Source organism: Trematosphaeria pertusa (assembly GCF_010094035.1).
Source record: "Trematosphaeria pertusa strain CBS 122368 unplaced genomic scaffold BU26scaffold_3, whole genome shotgun sequence".
In the NCBI taxonomy this organism is placed as follows: domain Eukaryota; kingdom Fungi; phylum Ascomycota; class Dothideomycetes; order Pleosporales; family Trematosphaeriaceae; genus Trematosphaeria; species Trematosphaeria pertusa.
The window spans coordinates 3,532,577-3,553,004 of NW_022987214.1; the positions used below are offsets into that span (position 1 = coordinate 3,532,577).

The 20,428-nt window shown below is 54.8% G+C and overlaps 11 protein-coding genes across 11 annotated transcripts; 7 read left to right on the top strand and 4 right to left on the bottom strand.

Moving 5' to 3' along the window:
• The first annotated feature begins 40 nt into the window (after positions 1-40).
• Positions 41-996, top strand: BU26DRAFT_235708 (NAD(P)-binding protein). The gene is made up of 2 exons (XM_033820939.1): positions 41-493; positions 541-996. The coding sequence occupies exons 1-2, from the start codon at positions 155-157 to the stop codon at positions 886-888; spliced, it is 687 nt and encodes a 228-aa protein (XP_033689099.1). The 5' UTR covers positions 41-154; the 3' UTR covers positions 889-996.
• Positions 997-1,011: 15 nt separating this feature from the next.
• BU26DRAFT_516336 (uncharacterized protein) lies at positions 1,012-2,845 on the bottom strand. The gene has a single exon (XM_033828308.1). It carries the CDS (start codon positions 2,737-2,739, stop codon positions 1,105-1,107), a length of 1,635 nt encoding a protein of 544 aa, XP_033689100.1. The 5' UTR covers positions 2,740-2,845; the 3' UTR covers positions 1,012-1,104.
• A 120-nt stretch (positions 2,846-2,965) lies between these two features.
• BU26DRAFT_602100 (P-loop containing nucleoside triphosphate hydrolase protein) lies at positions 2,966-4,710 on the top strand. Its single transcript, XM_033835320.1, has 6 exons — positions 2,966-3,087; positions 3,138-3,166; positions 3,221-3,235; positions 3,411-3,435; positions 3,487-3,918; positions 3,983-4,710. The coding sequence occupies exons 1-6, from the start codon at positions 3,059-3,061 to the stop codon at positions 4,557-4,559; spliced, it is 1,107 nt and encodes a 368-aa protein (XP_033689101.1). The 5' UTR covers positions 2,966-3,058; the 3' UTR covers positions 4,560-4,710.
• Positions 4,711-4,915: 205 nt separating this feature from the next.
• On the top strand, positions 4,916-5,925 carry BU26DRAFT_516338 (uncharacterized protein). Its single transcript, XM_033828309.1, has one exon. It carries the CDS (start codon positions 5,010-5,012, stop codon positions 5,841-5,843), a length of 834 nt encoding a protein of 277 aa, XP_033689102.1. The 5' UTR covers positions 4,916-5,009; the 3' UTR covers positions 5,844-5,925.
• A 5-nt stretch (positions 5,926-5,930) lies between these two features.
• On the bottom strand, positions 5,931-7,663 carry BU26DRAFT_548408 (NAD(P)-binding protein). The gene is made up of 2 exons (XM_033831938.1): positions 7,195-7,663; positions 5,931-7,061 (listed from the first exon to the last, which is right to left on the bottom strand). Exons 1-2 carry the CDS (start codon positions 7,209-7,211, stop codon positions 6,029-6,031), a joined length of 1,050 nt encoding a protein of 349 aa, XP_033689103.1. The 5' UTR covers positions 7,212-7,663; the 3' UTR covers positions 5,931-6,028.
• A 280-nt stretch (positions 7,664-7,943) lies between these two features.
• BU26DRAFT_419508 (vacuolar protein sorting-associated protein 45) lies at positions 7,944-9,947 on the top strand (the record flags this gene model as incomplete). The annotated part of the gene is made up of 5 exons (XM_033823304.1): positions 7,944-8,060; positions 8,116-8,180; positions 8,239-8,369; positions 8,429-8,937; positions 8,988-9,947. The coding sequence occupies 5 exons, from the start codon at positions 7,944-7,946 to the stop codon at positions 9,945-9,947; spliced, it is 1,782 nt and encodes a 593-aa protein (XP_033689104.1).
• A 42-nt stretch (positions 9,948-9,989) lies between these two features.
• Positions 9,990-10,319, bottom strand: BU26DRAFT_235812 (uncharacterized protein). Its single transcript, XM_033820940.1, has one exon. The coding sequence runs from the start codon at positions 10,265-10,267 to the stop codon at positions 10,031-10,033; it is 237 nt and encodes a 78-aa protein (XP_033689105.1). The 5' UTR covers positions 10,268-10,319; the 3' UTR covers positions 9,990-10,030.
• Positions 10,320-10,695: 376 nt separating this feature from the next.
• BU26DRAFT_516341 (uncharacterized protein) lies at positions 10,696-13,448 on the top strand. The gene is made up of 4 exons (XM_033828310.1): positions 10,696-11,280; positions 11,359-11,880; positions 11,928-13,229; positions 13,291-13,448. The coding sequence occupies exons 1-4, from the start codon at positions 10,738-10,740 to the stop codon at positions 13,327-13,329; spliced, it is 2,406 nt and encodes an 801-aa protein (XP_033689106.1). The 5' UTR covers positions 10,696-10,737; the 3' UTR covers positions 13,330-13,448.
• A 602-nt stretch (positions 13,449-14,050) lies between these two features.
• Positions 14,051-15,565, bottom strand: BU26DRAFT_529003 (BAR-domain-containing protein; the record flags this gene model as incomplete). Its single annotated transcript, XM_033830877.1, has 5 exons — positions 14,051-14,630; positions 14,685-14,965; positions 15,034-15,149; positions 15,203-15,370; positions 15,439-15,565. 5 exons carry the CDS (start codon positions 15,563-15,565, stop codon positions 14,051-14,053), a joined length of 1,272 nt encoding a protein of 423 aa, XP_033689107.1.
• Positions 15,566-15,862: 297 nt separating this feature from the next.
• On the top strand, positions 15,863-16,694 carry BU26DRAFT_235919 (uncharacterized protein). The gene has a single exon (XM_033820941.1). It carries the CDS (start codon positions 15,988-15,990, stop codon positions 16,489-16,491), a length of 504 nt encoding a protein of 167 aa, XP_033689108.1. The 5' UTR covers positions 15,863-15,987; the 3' UTR covers positions 16,492-16,694.
• Positions 16,695-17,939: 1,245 nt separating this feature from the next.
• BU26DRAFT_502185 (uncharacterized protein) lies at positions 17,940-20,201 on the top strand (the record flags this gene model as incomplete). Its single annotated transcript, XM_033826619.1, has 5 exons — positions 17,940-18,231; positions 18,271-18,433; positions 18,538-18,667; positions 18,721-19,098; positions 19,149-20,201. 5 exons carry the CDS (start codon positions 17,940-17,942, stop codon positions 20,199-20,201), a joined length of 2,016 nt encoding a protein of 671 aa, XP_033689109.1.
• Positions 20,202-20,428: the final 227 nt, after the last annotated feature.

A 20,428-nucleotide genomic window follows, 5' to 3' on the forward strand; every position in this document is an offset into this window, starting at 1 on the left:
CTAGAGAAGTATAAAAACACGGCTCACTCCCAGTCCCAAGATCCACCATTTCAAAGTCTATCCGAATCCCCTCGAACTCCCTACCATTACCACTTGACTCCCTCCCAGAGGTTTCATTCACGTCCACATCACCAACCTCCCCTCACCACTTACAATGTCTAGCTCCCGCACCATCCTAGTCTTTGGCTCCGGCCCCGGCATCGGGAACCACGTCGCCGCCGAGTTCGCCTCCAATGGCTTCAACCACGTTATCCTCCTTGCTCGAAACGAGTCCCGCCTCTCAGAAGACGCGGCCTTCGTCGCCAAAGCCAGTCCTAACGTCAAAGTCGACACCCTGTGTCTCGACCTCTCAGATCTGTCTTCCATCCCAGCAGTGCTGAAGAAGATAGAAAGTCTGACAACAGAGGTGGGAGTTGTCTTCTTCAACGCGGCGAGGATCAAGTACACCGACATCCTGGCAGTCCCTGTTGAAGAGATCGAGGAGGACTTCAAGGTACGTCCTCTCTCCCTGACTACGGGTTGCTACTAATACTAGGCTAGACCACGAACCTCGCCCTCTACATTGTAGCGCAGTGGGCAATCCCACGCATGCAGGCGCTCGCGAAGTCAAATCCCTCGGCCAAGCCAAGTTTGCTCGTGACCAACAGCCACCTCCCGTGGGACCCCGTCCCAGTGCTCCTCTCCCTCTCCGTCATCAAAGCCTCGCAGCGCAACATGGTGCAAAATTTCAACCGTGCGTTCAATGATAGCGGTGTCCATGTGGGGTTGATTAATGCGCAGGGCATTGTGGAGCCGCAGAAGCCGAGCCTTAATCCCAAAAATATCGCGGAGAAGACCTGGGGGTTCTTTGAGGCGGGAACGGGCTTGGATCTTAACATTACAGAGTAGATCAATAGGATGTTCGGACAGAGGCGAGTAATTGAACGGGAGGACAGTTGTTGAAGAGACGTGTTGTCTGTAGAAAATCTAGCCGACGAATTGAGGGTGCTTATAAATGCGGTCCACGATCCTCGCTTGGATACCAACTTGACGTCTCTTCATTATTGAATTTGCACTTAAAGCAATTTGGATGCTATAGAAGTAGGATCAAAGTGGAATTACGTTTCATAGAGCGATCCCACTCTTCCACCACCGATCCCCACGATGCCATCCAAGCCCAATTCCTCCCCAGCACCACCATCCGTCACCCTCGACACCAAACCCCAGTCCCCTGAATATTGAAATCGGGATCGGCTCAAACAGCCACACGCCCCCTTTGGCGAAATCATCGCATAGCAAGCCAGACGTATGATAGAACCAAAAATATACATAAAAGAAAGTGAAACTGCGCTTTATCCATCGGGGTATGTGACGCTGCATGCCGGATTTGCGAATACTCTGTTTGAGGAGGGCTTCGGTGAATATGGCAAGGGATTGGAGGAGGAAGAAGCGCATGGGGCCCATGATTGGGCGGGTTTGGCCGTGGCATGTGTAGCTGCCGCATGCGTGGAGGAAGCCGGAGAGTCCGAAGGCAATGATGAGTTGGAGGAGCTTCGAGATGGGAGACTTTGGATTCATCCCGGTGACTTTGATGAGTTTTCGGCTCGGCTGTTCGAACGCAAAGCGAAAAGTTTGGTGCCACCATGCGGACCACCACCCTGCGAGTCCCATGTCAAGAACAAAAGTATACGAGCCCCAGGTTGCTGGGTACATCCACGGCTCCGCTCGTGCACCGAGAATAGAAGGACCGAGGACGCCAGAAAAGAAGAGAGGCGCTAGCGAGAAAATAGCTTCGAGTGCCCACTTGATAGCGAACTGGCACACCATGAGACGGCATATCCGGAGAAGTACCGGATTTTCGGTGATAATCGCCGGGAAGTACTCCGGCGGTTCTCGGTCGACAAGGCCCCAAAAGTACGGGTCGTGATTCGTGAGGGCTTTGAGTGCATCCAGGATCAGGTATCCCGCTATGAGAGTCTTCATATTCTCAATGAGGAGTTTGCGCCGCGTAGGGAACACTTTTGGTTGGCTAGAATGGATGCGGAAGGAATGACGGGGTGGGTGAGGCGAGTTTCGGTGTAGCTGTTCTTGCACCCATTTGGGGGGTGGAGGAGTTGCTGAAGTCCTCCAGGTCCATCCCGCGCCTCTAAAGTTCAGAAAGACGTCCATTACCCAGTCTAGTCGCTCGATGAAGGGCGTGAGAGGATAAGGCTGCCACGCGAATTCCCCGTGTCGTTGGCCCGGTCCGAGGTGTTCGTGTGGCTCCACGTGTCCATTTGCCGTACCATCCTGAGCCCTGGCATTGCTCTGCTTCCGGCTCTTGACGTGGGAGTTACTAGTTCCGCTCTGGGATTCCTTCTTATCAGTGCTGTTACTTCCGAACATTCCTTCCGTTCTCTCGATTCTTTGAAAATCCGTCTGACAGTCGTTGCAGATCAAGATCGCCCCGATCCAAATGACACTCCATGCAGAAATCAGCCCGATACCGAGCGTTGTTGCGACATCCTTCGCCCGCACATTTCTGATGGTGTATATCGTGACCACCAGGTCCCAAGCAAACGCAAGGTAGCGTGCTTTCCGTAACCAGGGTCGATTTCGATGCGGAACAAGTAAATAGAGGACGACGACGAAAGCTCCGATACCGCCCCAAGGATACGTCAAAGGTTCATATTTGCCGGATTGGATGTCTCTGTCGTATTGCGCGTAGTAATGTTGCCTCACATCATGGCCTGTTCGTGGCCAGGGATCCGAGAAAGTCATACTTTTCCAGTCGCTGGAAAACGTGGGATGTGCAAAGCCAAAGGGGCATAAGGTCGACTAGGAGTGATACGTTTAGCAAATTTATGTCAAAGCGTAGTGGCGTGCAAGCTGGAGTGGCTGGGATGACGCAGTCCATCTTCCGTCCACAGGTCGCAGCTCGCTAACGGGGAATGCTAGTCCCGGTACGGATAGGCCGCCTACTTCAACACCAAACCCTCTTTGATCGTGATACACTCCGATACCAACCAACAGGTCCACTTCGGGCTCAGTAGCAACTTCATATTCCCGTGTGAAATCCTACTAGATACAGACCGCCGTCATGGTGAACATCACGGAGAAGATCAAGGAGTAAGAAAACGCTAAAACTCTTCAAACCATTGAGTGTTGACGCCCCGCAGGATCGAGGATGAGATGAAGAGGACGCAGAGTAAGCATTTTCTGCACCAATCTACCGGAGACATCGCACACTAACCGGTCATAGAGAACAAGGCAACTGGTACGTCGGCAGTCCCTTGCAGCCCCTCTGGACAGGCGAAAATAGCGCCAAGTGACATTCTTGTTCGCCCGACAAGCACCGGAGCTACCCCGATCTTCCGATGGCGATGTAGGGTGTCATTCCAAATCGTTTGACCCTGTGTGTTGTCACCATGTGCGCTAACATTCCCGCTCAGAATATCATCTCGGTCTTCTCAAAGGGTAGAGTAGAGACGTAGCTCTTGGCGTAGAATAGTCACTAACAACATATAGAAAACTCGCACGTCTCCGCGCACAACTACTCGAGCCAGCGCCAGGCGCAGGTTCCGGTGGCGGCACTGGATTCGATGTCTCCAAAAGCGGCGACGCACGTATAGCTCTGGTTGGCTTCCCGTCGGTCGGCAAATCTACCTTTCTGTCAAAGATCACGAAGACCAAGTCGGAAGTTGCGGCTTACGCTTTCACAACTCTTACGGCTATTCCAGGTGTACTTGAGTATGGCGGAGCAGAGATCCAAATCCTGGATTTGCCCGGTATCATCGAGGGGGCTGCGGAAGGAAAGGGAAGAGGAAGACAGGTCATCTCAGCTGCGAAGACGAGCGACCTGATCCTCATGATACTGGATGCGACCAAGAAGGCAGAGCAGAGGCGGTTACTCGAGCAAGAGCTGGAAGCTGTCGGCATCCGGTTGAACAGGGAGCCACCGTGAGTGTCTAATTCTCCAAAATCTCCTTTCCTTCCCGATACGATTCACTAATCACATCAAAAGTAACATATACCTCAAGCCAAAAAAAGCCGGCGGTATGAAAATCACCTTCCAAGCAACCCCCAAATACCTCGACGAGAAAATGCTCTACAACATCCTCCGCGACTACAAGATGCTCAACTGCGAAGTCCTCGTGCGCGACGAAAACGCCACCGTCGATGACTTCATCGACACTATTATGAAAGACCACCGGAAGTACATTCGCTGCCTGTACGTCTACAACAAGATCGACAGCGTCTCGCTCGACTTCCTGGACGCGCTCGCCCGCGAGCCGCACACCGTCGTCATGTCGTGCGAGCTGGACTTGGGAATCCAGGATGTGGTCGAGCGGTGCTGGGAAGAGTTGAGACTGATTCGGGTGTATACGAAGAGGAAGGGCATCGAGCCTGATTTTGGCGAGGCGCTTATCGTGAGGAATGGGAGCACGATTGAGGATGTGTGCGATCAGATTCATAGGACGCTGAAGGAGACGTTCAAGTATGCGCTTGTGTGGGGCGCGAGCGCGAGGCATGTGCCGCAGAGGGTTGGACTGGGACATGTGGTCGCGGATGAGGATGTGGTGAGCATTGTGGCGAAGTAGACGGCATATATTAAGCTCTTCAGTATGAGGAGTGCAACCAAGGCTTAGGCTTAAGATGGCCTTTAGGAAAAGAGTCCAGTGGCGTACACCACTGTCCAGTAGGAATATGCTAAATACACCTAGTCTCTCTGGGCGGGCCTGAACTGCCACCAAGCTCACAAGAGCCCTCCTGCCAAGTTCAACATGTCCCACCAAATCCCTCTGTGTACCATCAACATTGCCCATCGTTTTGCTTGGATCATTCTAATCAGTAACTGCAAGTTAGCCATCTGCATGCGCATTGCCAATCAGCTAATCACGACCCCTCATCCATCAACCTCGGCAGTTTTCCTCCCTTGCATCATCCTTCCACTTATTGCTATTCTATCCCTAACTATACATATTCCACCCTTGACCCGTTGCATTTCCCTCTCTGATTGCAGTCGTCTAGAACGTGCACCATTTCACAAAATGCCGCTCTGCACGCTCCACCTTCTCGCTCTCCACCCATCAACCCCTAATCCGCTGCAAAACTTCCTCTCAACCCTCCAATCCAGCAATGTCTTCCCACTAGTTATATCCCGCGTTATCCGATGGATTATCCTCCCAGAAACTTTCTCCACCGAACACCTCCTCGCGAGAAACGTCCACTGGGACCTCCTTGTCATCCTGCCTAGCACATCTCCCCTCCCAAAACCCCTCCAAAACCTAATCCAGCACCACTGGACCGTCACAGCTGGAATACCCTCCCGTCTCCTCCAAGACTTCGCCGCAAAGAACAGGTCGTTACTACATCCGGATCCGGCCACAGTACCAAAACTAAGCGGCGCATTGAAGAAACCGAAAACTACGGACTCAGCTCAGGACCTCGAGCTCTCCACTCCACTCTCCCACTGGATCCGCGCCTTCCACTCTTCCCCTGATAATGCGCCCGAGGGCACCGGCGCCGTTTCCATGCTCAACTTGCTCTCCTTCAAGCCCGACATGAAGTCCTCCTACCTTGAGTACGGAAAAGCGTTCACCACATCTATTGGGAAGAACCGCGGCGGCAACGCGAAGCTCGTGGGTTCGGTTACGGAGGTGAATGGTGTGAAGAAGGGGCATGGCGAGGAGTGCTGGGATGAGATCGCGCTGGCACATTATCCTAGTATCTTGCACTTCGCGGATATGTTAGCGAGTGAGGATTACCAGAGAGTTAACCGGGAGTGCAGGATGCCAGCGCTGAGGGATACATGTATTTTGATGACGAGTGAGGTGGGGGTGGAGGAGATCATGGGAGGTGGAAAGACCAAGGGGAAATTGTGAACGTGGTCTCATAAGGATTGCGAGCTTAGTGTTTGTTTAGGCACGTTCGGGAAGTCTCAGAGGATCAAGTAGAGATTTCTAGTGGAGAAGAAAGAATTCTATATCCTGTCCTAACTATATACATTTGTACGTCTCATCCTGATGCCCCTTCACCTCACTCGAACTCCGCGATTCTAACAAGCTTCTCAAGCAGCAGCCTTTTCAGCATGGCCCTTCACCAGTCCTAGTGCCTTAGCTTCCTGATCCACGATTTCGGGCACGAAATCAAGCAAGCCCTTCTGCTTGGGCGCCCAACCGAGCAGCTTCCCCGCCCTGATCGCCTTAGCCCTGGCATTCGTACCCCACAGGAATGGCCCGAACGGGTGCAATTTGGTTACTTCGTCGCCGTCGAGGCTGTCAATATCGGCAGACTTGATGAGCTTCTTGTCAGCGGCAGCCTTTGCAATAGCCTTGGCAACGTCTCCCCAGGCAAATTCGGGACCATTGTCGACGAAATAGTAGCCTTTGTCATTCCAGGTCGCCTTGCTGGCATCGCCTTGCAGGGCTGCAGTGACCAGCGCGAGGAAGACGTTGCTGAGATCTTGGACATGGATCTGTGTCCAGAGATTCTTGCCCTCGCCGACCTGGAACCCTTTGCCGCGATTCAAAACAGCTTCCGCCATCCAAAAGGCTTGGATGCTCCTGTTGTTGCCTGTAGTGCGGCTCGGGCCATAGATGGTCGGCGGGCACACGATGGCGGTGATGATCTTCCCAGGGTTGTCTTTTGAGGCCTCAAGCACGACCTTGTCGACATTGCGATGGAGGTAGTCGTCAGGAAGAGAAGTAACCTCGTCGATGCTATCCCAATCGTCGTACGTCTTCTCATCCTTGACGCCAAAGGTCTTGCGCATGAAGTCTGGGGTGCCTACAATGCCGGTGCCGGAGATGTGGATGAAATAGCCAGGTGTCTGCTTCTGCAAGAGTCCGGCAACGATAGCTTTTGCAGCATCGACATTGTCGGAATCGGCTAGGTGAAGAACGATGTCGGCCTTGGAGGCCTCCGAGGTGAGCAAATCGGTGCTGCTGAGATCGCCGAAGACTAGCTTGATCTTGGGGAACTGCGCTGCTACTTTGGCGCCCTTGTCGCTGTTGCGGACGAGTGCGATGATGTCCAGGTCCGGATAAGCGTTGGCAATGGCGTAGAGCGCGTCTCCACCGACGTAGCCGGTTGCTCCTGTGCTGGGGGTTGTTAGTATTGGTTTAGTAAAAGGGAATATCCGTTGTACAGTAAAGAATGCCGATTGCGATAACCCATCTGTCTTTGAGTACATATCTGCTAATCTGTGATGCCTATATGAAAGAATGAACTGACATGAAGAGTTTCGTCATTGCTGCGGGGTTGTGAGGCGTCGAGTCTGTGCGAGTTGTAGAGCTTTGGGAGAGTATGTTGAATGGGTCGAGTGTGTTGCTTGGTTGGAAGAGAGGACTGAGCTGATGACCGTTTGATGGAGACTTGAGGGCGAAGAGGTGTGGTACTTATACAGCGAGGATATAAAGATGCGAGTAGATGGAAGGTATACCTGTAGGCGCAAGGCACTGGCAATACCAACGTCACCTACAATAAATTACTCAGCAAGCCTTGCGGAGGGGCAGGGACTCCTAGAGGGTCCAAAATAAGGAGACATATCGACTCCGCAATCACACAATGGAGTCGGGCAATTAGTAGGGTTGAACATTCAACGGCGCTTTGTCACCAGCTCTGCGAGGCCTGCGGGCGGCTGATCGGAATGAGCAGATGTCCCGTCCAATGAGCAACGCCGCATAGCATGGTAATGGCGGAGGGATTCTAGCAATGCATGAGCAGACGGGGGCTGTCATGATTATGAAAGCAGGCGGAAGGGGGTCACATGATGTGGAAACATTGGAAGACCGGGTGCCTCAGGCTGGCGGGCGGAGCCCAGAGAAGCGCCGACTCCGCAGGAGCTCAAGCCACACGTCGCGTCGCTACGCTACGTCAAGCAGCCCGTCAGCCCGCCATGGATCCGTCCGCAGTCAACAGCCCCGGATAATATTTGACCTCTATTGAAGCTCTACGCACTCGTGCTCTCCCCTGCGCCCGCCATGGACATCGTGCAGGCCGTCTCCGGCTACATCACCAAGATGGTGTCGGCCGGAGACAGCGCCGCTGCAGGCACCTCTGCCGCCAAGATGAAGATTCTCCTGCTCGACAATGAGACTGTAGGTTTGTCTGCTCTGTCGAGGCTGCTCGTGGGAAGCTACTGACCATATGCAGGTTGCGATAATCTCTACCGCCACAACCCAATCCGCATTGCTCAACCATGAAGTCTACCTTACCGAGTACTTCCCCCCCCCCGTCCCCGTCCCCTGCCTCGAACTCTCTGACATGGGAGCATAGCCGGTTAGACAACCAGACGCGTGAGAAGATGCGCCATCTTCGCTGCCTATGCTTCGTGCGCCCGTCGCCCGAGTCCATACAAAGCTTGATTGAGGAGCTGCGGGAGCCCAAATATGGGGAATACCACATATGTGAGCCACCTATTCTTGTGGTCATAATATTTGTTGGCCGACTCTCTGACTAGAGCCAGATTTCAGCAACATCATCAAGAAATCCTCGCTCGAACGGCTGGCGGAGGCAGACGATCATGAGGTGGTGCGAGCCGTGCAGGAATACTTTGCCGACTTTCTCGTCATTAACCCCGACCTGATGTCTCTAGGCCTCGGGTTCCCACTCCACAGGATATGGAGTACTAGCTCGGACTCGTGGAACCAGGATGCTCTGCAACGGTCGACCGAAGGCGTCATGGCGCTGCTCCTTGCGCTGAAGAAGAAGCCGTTGATTCGATATCAGAAGAACAGTCTGCTAGCTAAGAAATTGGCGACAGAGGTCCGGTATCACATGACCCAGGAGGATCAGCTCTTTGACTTCCGGAAAACTGACACCCCTCCCATTCTCCTCATCGTTGACCGCAGGGACGACCCAGTCACCCCACTGCTAACGCAATGGACGTACCAAGCAATGGTCCACGAGCTGCTTGGCATTCACAACGGCAGAGTAGATTTGCGAGATGTGCCGGATATCAGGCCAGAGCTAAAGGTATTCACCTTTGTTGTCTTGAAGCATACTACTGCTAATTTTCGTTGCAGGAAATTACTCTCGCGCCAGATCAAGATCCCTTCTTCAAGAAGAACATGTATCTCAACTTCGGCGACCTGGGACAGAATGCGAAGGAATACGTCGAACAATTCGCGTCAAAGCAGCAAGGTTCACAGAAGCTCGATTCCATCGCAGACATGAAGCGCTTCATCGAGGATTTCCCTGAATTCCGCAAGCTGTCTGGAAACGTTACAAAGCACGTCACCCTTGTCGGCGAGCTCAGCCGGAGAGTCGGAGAGGACAATCTACTTGATGTAAGCGAGCTGGAACAGAGTCTGGCCTGCACAGATAATCATTCCAACGACGTCAAGTCGCTACAACGCATCATCCAAGACCCCAAGATACCAGCCGGCAACAAGCTACGCCTGACGGCGATTTATGCGCTCCGCTACTCGAAGCACTCGTCAAATTCCACGCCAATGCTCCTCGATCTGCTTGCAGTCACTGGCGGCCTTTCGCGACATCGGATCAACCTTATCAACAAGCTCTTAGCCTATCATAACTCCCTACAAGCATCGACCGTTGCCGGCGGAATGCCGGATCTGTTCCAACCAGGTTCCTTCTTCGGCGGTGCACGAGATCGATTCAAGGGCCTGAAAGGCGTGGAAAACGTCTATACCCAGCATTCACCGCGCTTAGAAACGACACTGCAAGACCTGATCAAAGGTCGACTCAACCAACAAGTCTACCCATTCGTTGAAGGCGGCGGATCGACAAAAGATAAGCCTCAAGACATACTCATTTTCATGGTTGGCGGGACGACGTACGAGGAGGCCAAGATGGTAGCGCAAGTCAACGCCAGCTCGCCGGGCGTGCGAGTGGTTCTTGGAGGCACCACGGTGCACAACAGCTCAACATTCCTGGAGGAGGTTGAAGACGCGGTAGGGTCTTGGCCCGAGCCTGCGCCGTTAACAGCAGCAGGTCGGTTGCGGAGAGAAGTTGGGAGGTAACACATACGGTTGGCTCATGGCGGCGCGATCGACTTCAGGAACTAGGGTTACCTCCATTTTGCTGATCCTTTGGGGTTGGGAGTTTAGGCTCGGTATGCATAGAGCGTCTTCCCACGTCCGACGGAACCGCTAGCTATACCGTTTGAGAGCGACGGGACATCACGTCGGCGAATTGAGAGCTCTGGTGGCATCAACCCACAATACCTGACGAGAAGGTGTGGGCTAGGCACGCATAGGTCATTGGGTGATTTGGCGTTCAGGCGTGCCGAGTGACGCGCATCCCACACCAACAGCTCAGCTACAAAGCAGAGCACCAACATGGGCAATTGAAAATGCAGTTATATCTCGCAGCAGCCTCCGACTGGTCATGCGCCCAACATCCCGTTTCGTCAGCAAAAGCACATGCATACACGGGGCGCACATGCACGTAATGCGTAATAGTACAGATGGCCGCAGGCGCGGATGGGATGCGATTTCGGTCGCATGCCGCAGAATAGGTGATAAGGTTGTGTTTCATTTGCATCAGGAGAGTAATCATACGGTTACTTCATATCAGTGGAGCCCGATGGAGGGGGCAAAATTTGTTCAACGTTCTCGAAGCAGCGCTAAGCCCCTTGGGCCTACGGGAACGGCACAGGGCTGAAATGGCGGAATCACGTGTTGCGCCTCGATCTTTAAGATCAGCGCTCACCGGACCGACATCCGATGCCTTGTCTCCTCCCCACCAACCGATCCGTTCTCAAAACCTCAACATTCGACCGAGATGGAGCGAAGATGAGTGCGCGAAGATATGCCCGAACAAGTGCTGCCGCAGTCGAGAGTGGTCCGCAGGAGAAATCCACGCCCCATCAATTCGTGCGTCGAGTGTCGCACACGTAAAAGCAGGTGCTCGAAGACCCATCCTTGCCAGAACTGCACCGCCTTTGGACGAGAATGCGTCTTCATCACTGTTCCCGAGTCGGCGGCGCGCAAGAAGCAGCGCGACAGGGAGCACGCTTCGAGATCGAGCATCGACTGGACGCAGCCCATTCCTTTGCGCACGCAGCCGAGCCAGAATGCCGCCACACAGGCCGAAAGCTCCAATACTGCCAGCACAACCACGCCGGGAACTCCACCGCGAGATTACGAATGGGAGGCGTACCAGCAGCATGTTCAGACGGATGGCGATACGTGGGAAAAATTACCCGCGGAGCCTGAGGAGACGCCCGACGATGTGTACGAGGATGAGAACGACGACGAGGATGAGATCGCGACTGATCTCACCATCCGGATCGGAAGGATGATTATCTGTGAGAATATCACTGGATTCTTCCGGCCTCAGTATGCTGAAGAGGTATTGTTCGTCCCTTCTGTTTCGCACGACCCTCGATCCGAGGAGATCCCTTGGTCCAGATGCTAAGAAATGGCACAGCTTGGAAAGCTTCTTGTAGAACATCCGCCTCCTTCCGCATCGGTTGCGGGCCAAAGAGCACCGCAGTCTTCAGCTCTGCTGTCTGCGGAGCAGATGCCATCTCTGGCACCTTCACTCAACCTATTGATTGGAGGCTCCATGCCTCTTCCTTCAAGCAACGACATTGAGCCGCCTTCGCTACCTACTAGGATAGAGGCAGAGTCTCTATTTCAAAGATATTTAGAAGCGGTCAGCCCGTTGGCCCACGTTCTACATATTCCGTCGTTCAAGCGACTCTTCGAACGTTTTTATGTGAACATCGAGATCGGTAATCCGAACCAGAACTCCTGCACTGCTCTCATCTTAGCTGTTTGCATGGCTGCCGCTGCGTCCGTATCTCCGCTCCAAGCAAAGTCACAGTTTGGCATCACCAAAGAGGACCTATTCTTGAGGCTGCAGAAGGCCACGGAACGCGCACTTCTCCGTGCCAACTGGGCGAAAACTTCAAACATCAGAACCCTTCAAGCGCTTACAATATATCTCGTAAGTTTTCCTTTACCTGAAAATATCGCATGTGCTAATTCCTCCAGATACCTCTCTGTAGAGCGCAGATCTCCCGCGCAACATCCGTCGTCGTAGGCGCCCTCGTCCGCCTCGCTCAATGCATTGGCATCCACCGCCTGAGCCACAATTCGGCGAACAGCCTGACCCCCCTGCAGCGCCATGTGCGCTCCCTCCTCTGGTACCAAATCTGTTTCTTGGACTTCAAGACTGCCGAGGCCCAAGGCCCCCATCCTTCCATCCGATCCGACGACTTCGACATCCCGCTTCCGCTCAACGTCGACGACGACGTGTTTGAGTTTGGATCCCCGAAATGGCAGCATCAGCCGGCGCCCGTGCAGGGCTGGACCGATGTCACGTTGAGCTTGATCCGGTATGAGTGTAATGAGATTCATCGGCTTATTTTCCGCGGGAGAATCGAGATGGATCGGAAGGCTATTACACTGCATGATCTCCGTGCAAGGGTTGAAGCAAGAAAGAGACAGATTCATTCGAAGTACTTGCGGTATCTGGATGCTTCCGTCCCCATCCAGCGCTACGCCGGCCTCGTAGCGACCCTCCTCATGTCGCGCTGCGACTCCATGCTCCTCTACCGCCACCTCCCGCAAACCACCCTGCAACCACGCTCAGACTCGGAAAACCGCCTGCGCGACGTGCTCCTTACCGCCGCTCTAACAACCCTAGAGATTGGCGCCACGCTTGATACCCTCCCCTCCCTTAGCTCCTGGGCCTGGTACAGCACTACCTTCCAGCAATACCACGCGGTCCTCCTGCTCCTCACTGAACTCTATCGGACGCCGGAATTAGCAAGGAAAGAGCGGATGATGACCATAATCGACCACATCTTCGGCCACTGCTACGGCGTCGGCGTCCGCGAGCGCTGCTCAGACCTCCTCTGGACCGTCAAAGAAAACCTCGAAGCCTTCTACATCATGAAAGGCATCCCCAAGAAACACGCCGCCCCGCCGCAACAACATCCCACCCTGCAACCCCTCCACCAACAGCAAACCTCAACCGGAGCGTCCACCACCCCAGACCTCTCTAGTCAAATGGTAATGACGGGCTTGCAAACACCCATGGATAGTCTAAACGTCGATTTTGAGTCGCTCCTCGGCGGGCTAGGCGCTGGTGGTGCAGGAACGGGACAGAGCGCCGAAGATTTCGATACGTTTCTCGCGGGCATGCAGGCGAACGACCATGGGGCGATTTTCGTGCCGGTTGATACGGCGAGCGCGAGTGGCGCAACGGGCGGTGTGCCTGTTGGTGGCGAGTGGGGTGATGGCGTGGGGACGGGGACTACGAGCCCGAATGGCAGCGGCCTACAGCAATGGGTGAGTAGATGGAGGCCAAGTCAAGTACCTTGATGGCTGTAACACTGACTACTGTGTGCAGGATAATTGGTCGTTCCCCGCTCAGAAGTTTGAATCATAGATTATGCGACATGGAAGGTTTGTTTGCCCGTGCTGCGGTTCATGACTGTACGAGTAGATACATAGTTATATGGTAGATAGGGGTTTATAGTACTTCAATGCTACGAATCAAATATAAAAGTCTTCATTTGCTTCTCCAAATTTCGCAGAAAACGTTTTCGAGATTCGAATACGCTCCTTTCGGCGACGAGAGCTGAACAGCCATTCGAGGGTGCATCGAACAGTTAGTACCACGAGAATGCTCAAGATGAATATTCCAAGGATAATATATGCTTTCATTCTCGTGGAAAGGACTCAGGCTCTCTCTCTCTCTCTCTCTCTCTGCCCCCCTCACCAAATGCGATCCTAAACACGCGTACCCAAGCCGAAGTGCCGAACCGAATCATCAAGCGGATTCCATTGAATGCCTCTCGCTGCAATTCCTGAATACCATTAAGACGCCGTAGAGTGACAAGCACAACAGATAGCAATGCAGTACGCGAGCACGCGGGGGCACCCAACAACGCCGCGCCTGCCATGCTACGCCCAGACCGCGCTGCAGTCGTAACCGAACCGAATTTTCGCTAAAACCAGTGGATGTGAAGAAATAACGCAAACGCAAACGCAAACGCAAACGCAAACGCATCGCAGAGAATCCGGCTGTTTTAGAGTGTGCTGACTCTCGTAGGCACTGCAAGCAACCCGAGGTCAGTAAAACAAAGAAAAGTAGAAACAATGTAGCTTTAATAATGTGAGACTTCTGATGAAGATAACCCACTTCGCTTCATCGGGGGAGGAGGCGGCGGTGGCTTCTTTGCCCTTGATGGCGGCGGTGGCGGCGGGGCTTTCTTTCCGGTTATAGGGAGGTCGGTGGCGGTCCAGCTCGCGGCTCGCGATAGAACACTGCCTTGGCTGCTTGCTGCTGGACTAGGAGATCGGTCCCGTCTATGGCCGTTGATGCTGGAATATTCGTCTTCGTAGTCGTCAGCAAAGGTATTCGCTTGTCGGACTGGACGGAGGCTGCCACGGCCGGCGAGTATTGTGGTTGGCTCAGTTGGGACCCGGGAGAGCCGGCGAGCGGGGGACTCTTCGCGCTGGATGCGGGATGGTCCTTCGAATGTGGAATGGCGGCCGTACGTGGGTCGAGAGGAGTATCCGCCAGGGGACGAGTTGCCCTGGGCGGGGGACATGTTACGAGAGGATAGTTTAGGGATGGTGATTCGCGGTGGCTCTGGTACTGGCTCCTCTTCTGTAGGGTTGAATCGCTCAGCGTAGCCATGCGCAGTGATGGACCGAGAGCGCGAGCGGCTGGCGGCGGAATCTCTGCAAATAGCGTCAGTGGAGATCATGCGAGCATGCAAGCTGACGTCTCCTCACCTAACCGGCCAGTCCCGCTTGACATTCAGCAGAATCTCACGGCAGCGATCGTAGTAGGTCAGTTCGGCCTCCAGGAAGGAAGACAGATCCTGGACCAGGTCTACCTCGGACTCCTTGATGTCCTGCATCCTCCTGAACACGTCTTCGCTCGACTCCTCGTATTTGGCCTTCTGTGAGCGTAATTCCTCCTCAACTCTGAAATCTTCCTTCTTTGCTTTCTGCATCTTGGCGAGGGAGGCGTCGTAGGCGAGTCGCCGCTGCTCGAGCTTCTTGCGCGCTGTCTGAGGCGCGTTAGCATCTAGTGCTTATCGAGGGATTGCGGAGATGTGAGAACAGCAGACGGTCATACCTGGTATTCCTTCATCTGAGCGAGGGAACGTTCAAGCCCCTCCAGCCAGGTCGAAGTAGCACCCTGAACGTATGTCTCCTGAACGCGAGCCAGGCGCTCGTTCGCGCGACCGAGAGCTGTCCACAGTTAGGAACGTGCGCAAGGCCATGCGTGCCTTGGTAGCACCCACAGGATAGACAATTGCCAAACTGCGAGTCGGGCTCGAAGTCCTCGCTATGTGTCACCATAGACGAGCCCAAGTGTCCGCCAGGGAGCGTCTTCTCTTTGTCGTCGCCCTCTGCGCGCTTGGAAAGCGACTTGACGTAGACGGTCATGGCTCTCTGCATCTTGTCCATGCCTGGGAGCAAATTAGTCTCCTGGACCACTCCCGCGGTCGGATGGCTGGATGGCTGGATGGCTGCATACCCTCGTGCCGCAAGTTCATCTCCAGTTCCAGGGCTTTGAACTCGTCGGAGACGCCCGTCTTCGCCTCACCGCCCATCTTCTCGCCGGCCCATTGCTTGAAGCGGTCGAGCTTCTTGTTGACGTTCATGATTGCGACTGCGGCTGCGTGGAGGCAGAGGACAGATTGCGAGGGGTCGCGGTGATAAGGGCCGCAGAGCTTCGGAGCGGCGTCGACGGACTTATCGATACGGAGTCATGCACGGGTAAGCGGCGAGGGAAGAAAATAGCGGTAGAAACAGCACGCGTACAGCAGCAGGTGTGAGCGAATGTTGGAGGCGGAGGAAGAGGAAGAGTAGTTGGCAGCCAGAGTGAATTGGCAGGTGCGGAAGATGTGGGGTGGGGAGGTTTCAAATGGACGCGCATCAAGCAGGAGCGCCCTAGGCAATTTCTAGACGGGCCTGGTGGCGGCGGCCGCACGCGATTGACGCACGACCAGCTGCCGTAGACGCTCGAGCCCCAGGCACGCCGCAGCCCCAGCCCATATCCGCGCGCGCTTCATCGGAGGCCACGATGCCCACTCCAATACCATGTTGCCGACCTGATGTCACCTTCATCGCGCCCGTTTCACCCGCCCACGCCCGCTCGACAGGCCACGAATCGCCGCTCTATCTTTGGCACCCGGCGGCATGTCCCCGCCCAACGCGCTCGCGCCCTGGCTCTCCAGAACCGGTTGAGCATTGTCTGTCGCCTTCTGTCCTTGCGAATCATAGTCCAGCTCCGCTCTGTTTCAGGCGGCGCTGTTCAAGACCCGAAGCGCGCTTTTCCTATAAACTTCGTATCAGAAACACCTGTTTGACCTTCTCGCCGACCAGAATAGCACCCTCCCCGAAGCCTTCTGCATGGCTCAGGTACAAGCGCGCCTTCACAACGGAGCTTCCCCTGGTGGCATTGCGCTATTCTCCCAAGCCAGTGTTTCCGAAGAGCCTAAACGCTGGAGAGTTCAGCCTCATGACCCGCACTGTTCATGCTCCTGTCTGTAGGGGAATCTTGAAGCTGACTATCGGACTCCTATAGCTGTCGCGGTGCTTAGACGTATGACTGCGTCCTGTTTCCCTCTAATCACATAAGACCGTCGTAAGTATCTCTCTAAATAAGGACCTTCATTACACTCTCCCGCTTGTACCTAGGTAGGGCTCGCAGAGCATCACGTGCCATGCCAAGATCTCTCGTCGCGGCTCAACCCTTCTCCACCTCATCGTCGCGCTCTCAACACCATCAACTTCCATCACCAACCCACCAACCGCCATCGCTTCCCATCTGTGTTGCGGTCTTCTGACAAAGCCACACTTTGCGCATCTTCCTTGTATCCGTCAGCTATGTTTTCTCGAAGCTTTTACATCCGTTTCGGTTGCTGGTCGATTATTTCATGTCATGAAGGATTTCGCTGCGATATTTTACAGACGGCGTTGTAGCGTCGAGTATGGCCTCCAACGCGTCGGTGCGCAAGAACTGCAGTGTCCAGGACCTCTTCCCGCTGCGCTGTTGCGACACTGGCCCGCGAACTCTGCCACCACACGTGCGCCTCTCCAACATCGAGCAGGACGGCATATCGCGCGAGAAGTTATTCCTCCTCCTTACTCTGCCATTCCTCTTATATTACCTCCTTCTTTCAGTCGTTTTCTCCTTCATTGTACTTCAAAAGAGATGGCTTTGTCTGGTTCTACTCGTCATGATCTCAAGAAAGCGTCCGCACGTTCCGTACAAGTCTAGCGGCGACCGCGCGGGTGGATTCTGCGACAGGTGCATCACTTCCCCCGCAGATTCGGTGCGAAGTTAGATTCCCCCGCCAGGTTTAGCAAGTACGGGGTCGCAATTTTGCAGAACGGTCGAGAAGAGGCACGCATCAGCGAGGAATGTCCCGGCAACAGTGAATGGATGGAGACGTTGAGGTGGCTGCTTCTCTCGTGTATGCCACCGTGCTTCGTGGGTGTCTGCGGCGAGCTGAGCCCACGTGGGGCGCTTTAGTCTACGCGCATACGTTACGAAATTTCTGAGCTTTAGGGCAAAAACGGCATGTCGGACCCACCGCCATCGAGGGGAAGCGGTCACTTTGCGGATATGCCGTTATGTTGAGAAATTCCGATGTGGGGGATATAGCAGGACAGCAGCGATTCTTGTTGCTCCGGCGCCGGAACACGTCGTAGCGCAAACACGAGTATAGAGACTGAATATAATACATACTATTCTGGAGCACATTCCTGCGGGGATGGGATGGGCTCGCCTTCAGAAAACAAACTTGGCTGTGCCCATATCTTCTCGCCGTCGAACCTGTGCTTTGTGAACGCTTTGTGAACGCGCTTTTGCTCCAGAGAGCCCCTACCTGCCGGTCTCAGGTTATTTAATTGGATCCCTGTGCTAGCGAGATAGGCTTACCTCATAATCGTGCGTCGTTCATCATTTGACGCGGACGCTCCTCCTCTCGCCGCGACTCCACCACGACCACAACGCCAACAACCGCAAACATGTCCGACTCGGAATCTTCTCTCTCGACGCCGCCGGCGACTGACGACGAGATGCCCGTGGACCTTCCGCCCGTCAAGGCGACCAAGGCAAAACCCCAAAAGAAGAGGAAGAAGAAGGATGGCACTATTCTATCCTTCTTCGAGCCGCCGCCGTCTCCGCCTCGCAAGAAACGAGCGCCGTCACCCCCGCATGAGCCAGTCCCAGAAGACAATCCAGATGTTGCTGTTAGTCTCCGTCGCGTCCATCGCGTCTCCGCGCGACGTGATCGCATCTTCCACGCCCGGCCTCTACGTCAGTCCTCCGCTAACATTTTTGTGCCATAGTTCATAGTCATGTTTCGGTCCCGCTTTACAGATGCCTTCCCGACCAAATGCCCTCATCTCGGCCCACAAGACGTCGAGCGAGGTGTCGCTGAGCCGACCCCGTCGCCGCAGATCGAGAGCCTGTTGTGCGCCCTCCTTGGGCTCGTCCTCAATCGCAAGAAGCCTGTCGAGTCAGTCCTCCCTACCTCGCCCTCTCCCCCTTCAGTCCTGGGTCGCGTAGATGCGCCAAACCGACCGGGGTAGTATACTTGCTGACGCTGTTTGCGCTTCACAGAAAAGGACACTACGGTCGCGCTCTCGAAGAGGCTATCCAAACACAGAAATCCCAGTGGCCGCGGTCATGGAACTACATAAATCCCCTCCACGGGGGCCGCTCATTCAACAGCATGGCGCCGTCGGAACGCGTGAGTGCCAATGCCAGCTTGCTGCCGACAATTGCACTAACGTCGTATCGCAGCTCAACCTCCTCAAAACCCTCGTCCTATGGAGTCTGAACCAATCCGAAGTCGTAAACGCCACTATAAAAGAGGCATACAAGTCGCGATCAACAAAGGACAAGAGCGATATGAATATCCCTCTGTCTGTGCAGCCGTGGGGCCGCGACGGTGACAAGCGACGCTACTGGTTGATCGAGGGGCAGGACGATACAGCCTTCCGTGTCTACCGCGAGAGCAACCCGCTGGCGAAGAATGTGACTTGGTGGAGTGTCGCAGGCTCTATTGACGAGCTGCGCGAGCTGGCAAAGAAGCTTGAGGAGGAGGATGGCACCAAGGAGGCGAAGGTGCTGAGCGAGCGCATGCTCAATGCCATCCCGCGCTTTGAGGCTACCGAAGTGGTAATGCACGCTGGAGACTTGTTTTTATACTGCCACTGACTATTCTACAGAAGCGCAAGCGCCGTGAGTACCGCCTCGCGCGCGTCGCCGCCTTTACTCGCCCGGAGCCCGGATTCTCCCTCTACGAAGGCCGTACCCGCGGCAAACGATTGAAATATACTTTCTCAGACGAAGAAGAGATTGACTCGGATGCGCTGTCTGTACGTCGATCGACCCGCAACTCCGGTCGGGAAACATCAGCTGCGCCAGCTGGTCCTACTGTCACTGCGAGCGGTCGGCAGGTTAGGTCCCGAACAACGGGCATGTACGGCGAATCTTTACTTAGCGGACAGACGACGGAGCGAGCATCACCAGCGACTGGAGACTATGTGCGATCCGACGCATCAGAGGAGCCGCAGCGTCCTACGCATGGTCGGGCTACTCGCGCCGCAGGGAATACGGTCAACGGCTGGCCGCGGGGTCGCAAGCATATCGAAACATACAATTCATTGGACGAGATGGATGATGAGGATGATGCAACATCGTGGGATGGTGGTGACGAGGATGAGGACGAGCCTGACCAGATGGACCTCGATGACGACAAGGATGATTCTGGCGACGACGCCTCCGACGAAGAAATGGAGCCTAAGAGCCTTGTCGTACGTCTGAAGTATCCGAAAGGGGCATTCAACCCCCCGAAAGCTGTGCCTACCGTTCAAGAGGAGGATCTCATCAAGCCAGAGCCGGCAGCGCAGCAGAGCGCCGCACCAACTGGCCCGGCTGTAATTGGCATGGGTGGGCCCGCACCTTCGCCAGCGCACATCGCGCAATTGGCAGCACGTCCTCAGTCCTTCTCGAACATGCCTTCCAACGGCATCCAGGCACAGCAAGGACAACCTGCAGCTCGCGCAACGGTCCCTGTTGTTCAAGGACCTCTTCCGTCGGGCGACCCGCATACGCTTCCGAAGCTGGAGTCTTTCTTCTCGCCGACCCCGCCTTACAGTGCGCCTGAAGAGCCCAACCCCCAAACCCAGTTCCCCGTCTCCAAAGCCGAGCCTTCCCAGCCTCCTCACCCCTTCCCGACCACGTTACCGACTCCTACGCCTGCCTCGAGCTGGCAGTGAAGGTTCACTGCGATTAGCTTCCACCAACGTGCTGTAAAGGGCCTTCCAGGAGCAGTATGCGGAGACTATCTGTGACAAGTTCAGTCCTCCACTGGCTGGTATATGTACTCGCGTACAAGTGACGGTTGGACCTCCTGTCCACACATGTTATGCTTTGCAGCTGGCTTGTCGTCTGGGTCTGTGCTGTATCATCGACATTATTTGCTGGCGCGCAAGGGAGGCCCAAT

Coding starts and splice junctions, on each gene's coding strand:
- BU26DRAFT_235708 (XM_033820939.1), top strand. CDS start 155: ATGTCTAGCTCCCGCACCATCCTAGTCTTTGGCTCCGGCCCCGGCATC. Junction 494..540: donor AGATCGAGGAGGACTTCAAG/GTACGTCCTCTC, acceptor ATACTAGGCTAG/ACCACGAACCTCGCCCTCTA.
- BU26DRAFT_516336 (XM_033828308.1), bottom strand. CDS start 2,739: ATGACTTTCTCGGATCCCTGGCCACGAACAGGCCATGATGTGAGGCAA.
- BU26DRAFT_602100 (XM_033835320.1), top strand. CDS start 3,059: ATGGTGAACATCACGGAGAAGATCAAGGA. Junction 3,088..3,137: donor ATCACGGAGAAGATCAAGGA/GTAAGAAAACGC, acceptor GACGCCCCGCAG/GATCGAGGATGAGATGAAGA. Junction 3,436..3,486: donor CATCTCGGTCTTCTCAAAGG/GTAGAGTAGAGA, acceptor AACAACATATAG/AAAACTCGCACGTCTCCGCG.
- BU26DRAFT_516338 (XM_033828309.1), top strand. CDS start 5,010: ATGCCGCTCTGCACGCTCCACCTTCTCGCTCTCCACCCATCAACCCCT.
- BU26DRAFT_235812 (XM_033820940.1), bottom strand. CDS start 10,267: ATGTTGGTGCTCTGCTTTGTAGCTGAGCTGTTGGTGTGGGATGCGCGT.
- BU26DRAFT_516341 (XM_033828310.1), top strand. CDS start 10,738: ATGCCCGAACAAGTGCTGCCGCAGTCGAGAGTGGTCCGCAGGAGAAAT. Junction 11,881..11,927: donor AAGCGCTTACAATATATCTC/GTAAGTTTTCCT, acceptor TAATTCCTCCAG/ATACCTCTCTGTAGAGCGCA. Junction 13,230..13,290: donor GCAGCGGCCTACAGCAATGG/GTGAGTAGATGG, acceptor TACTGTGTGCAG/GATAATTGGTCGTTCCCCGC.
- BU26DRAFT_235919 (XM_033820941.1), top strand. CDS start 15,988: ATGCCCACTCCAATACCATGTTGCCGACCTGATGTCACCTTCATCGCG.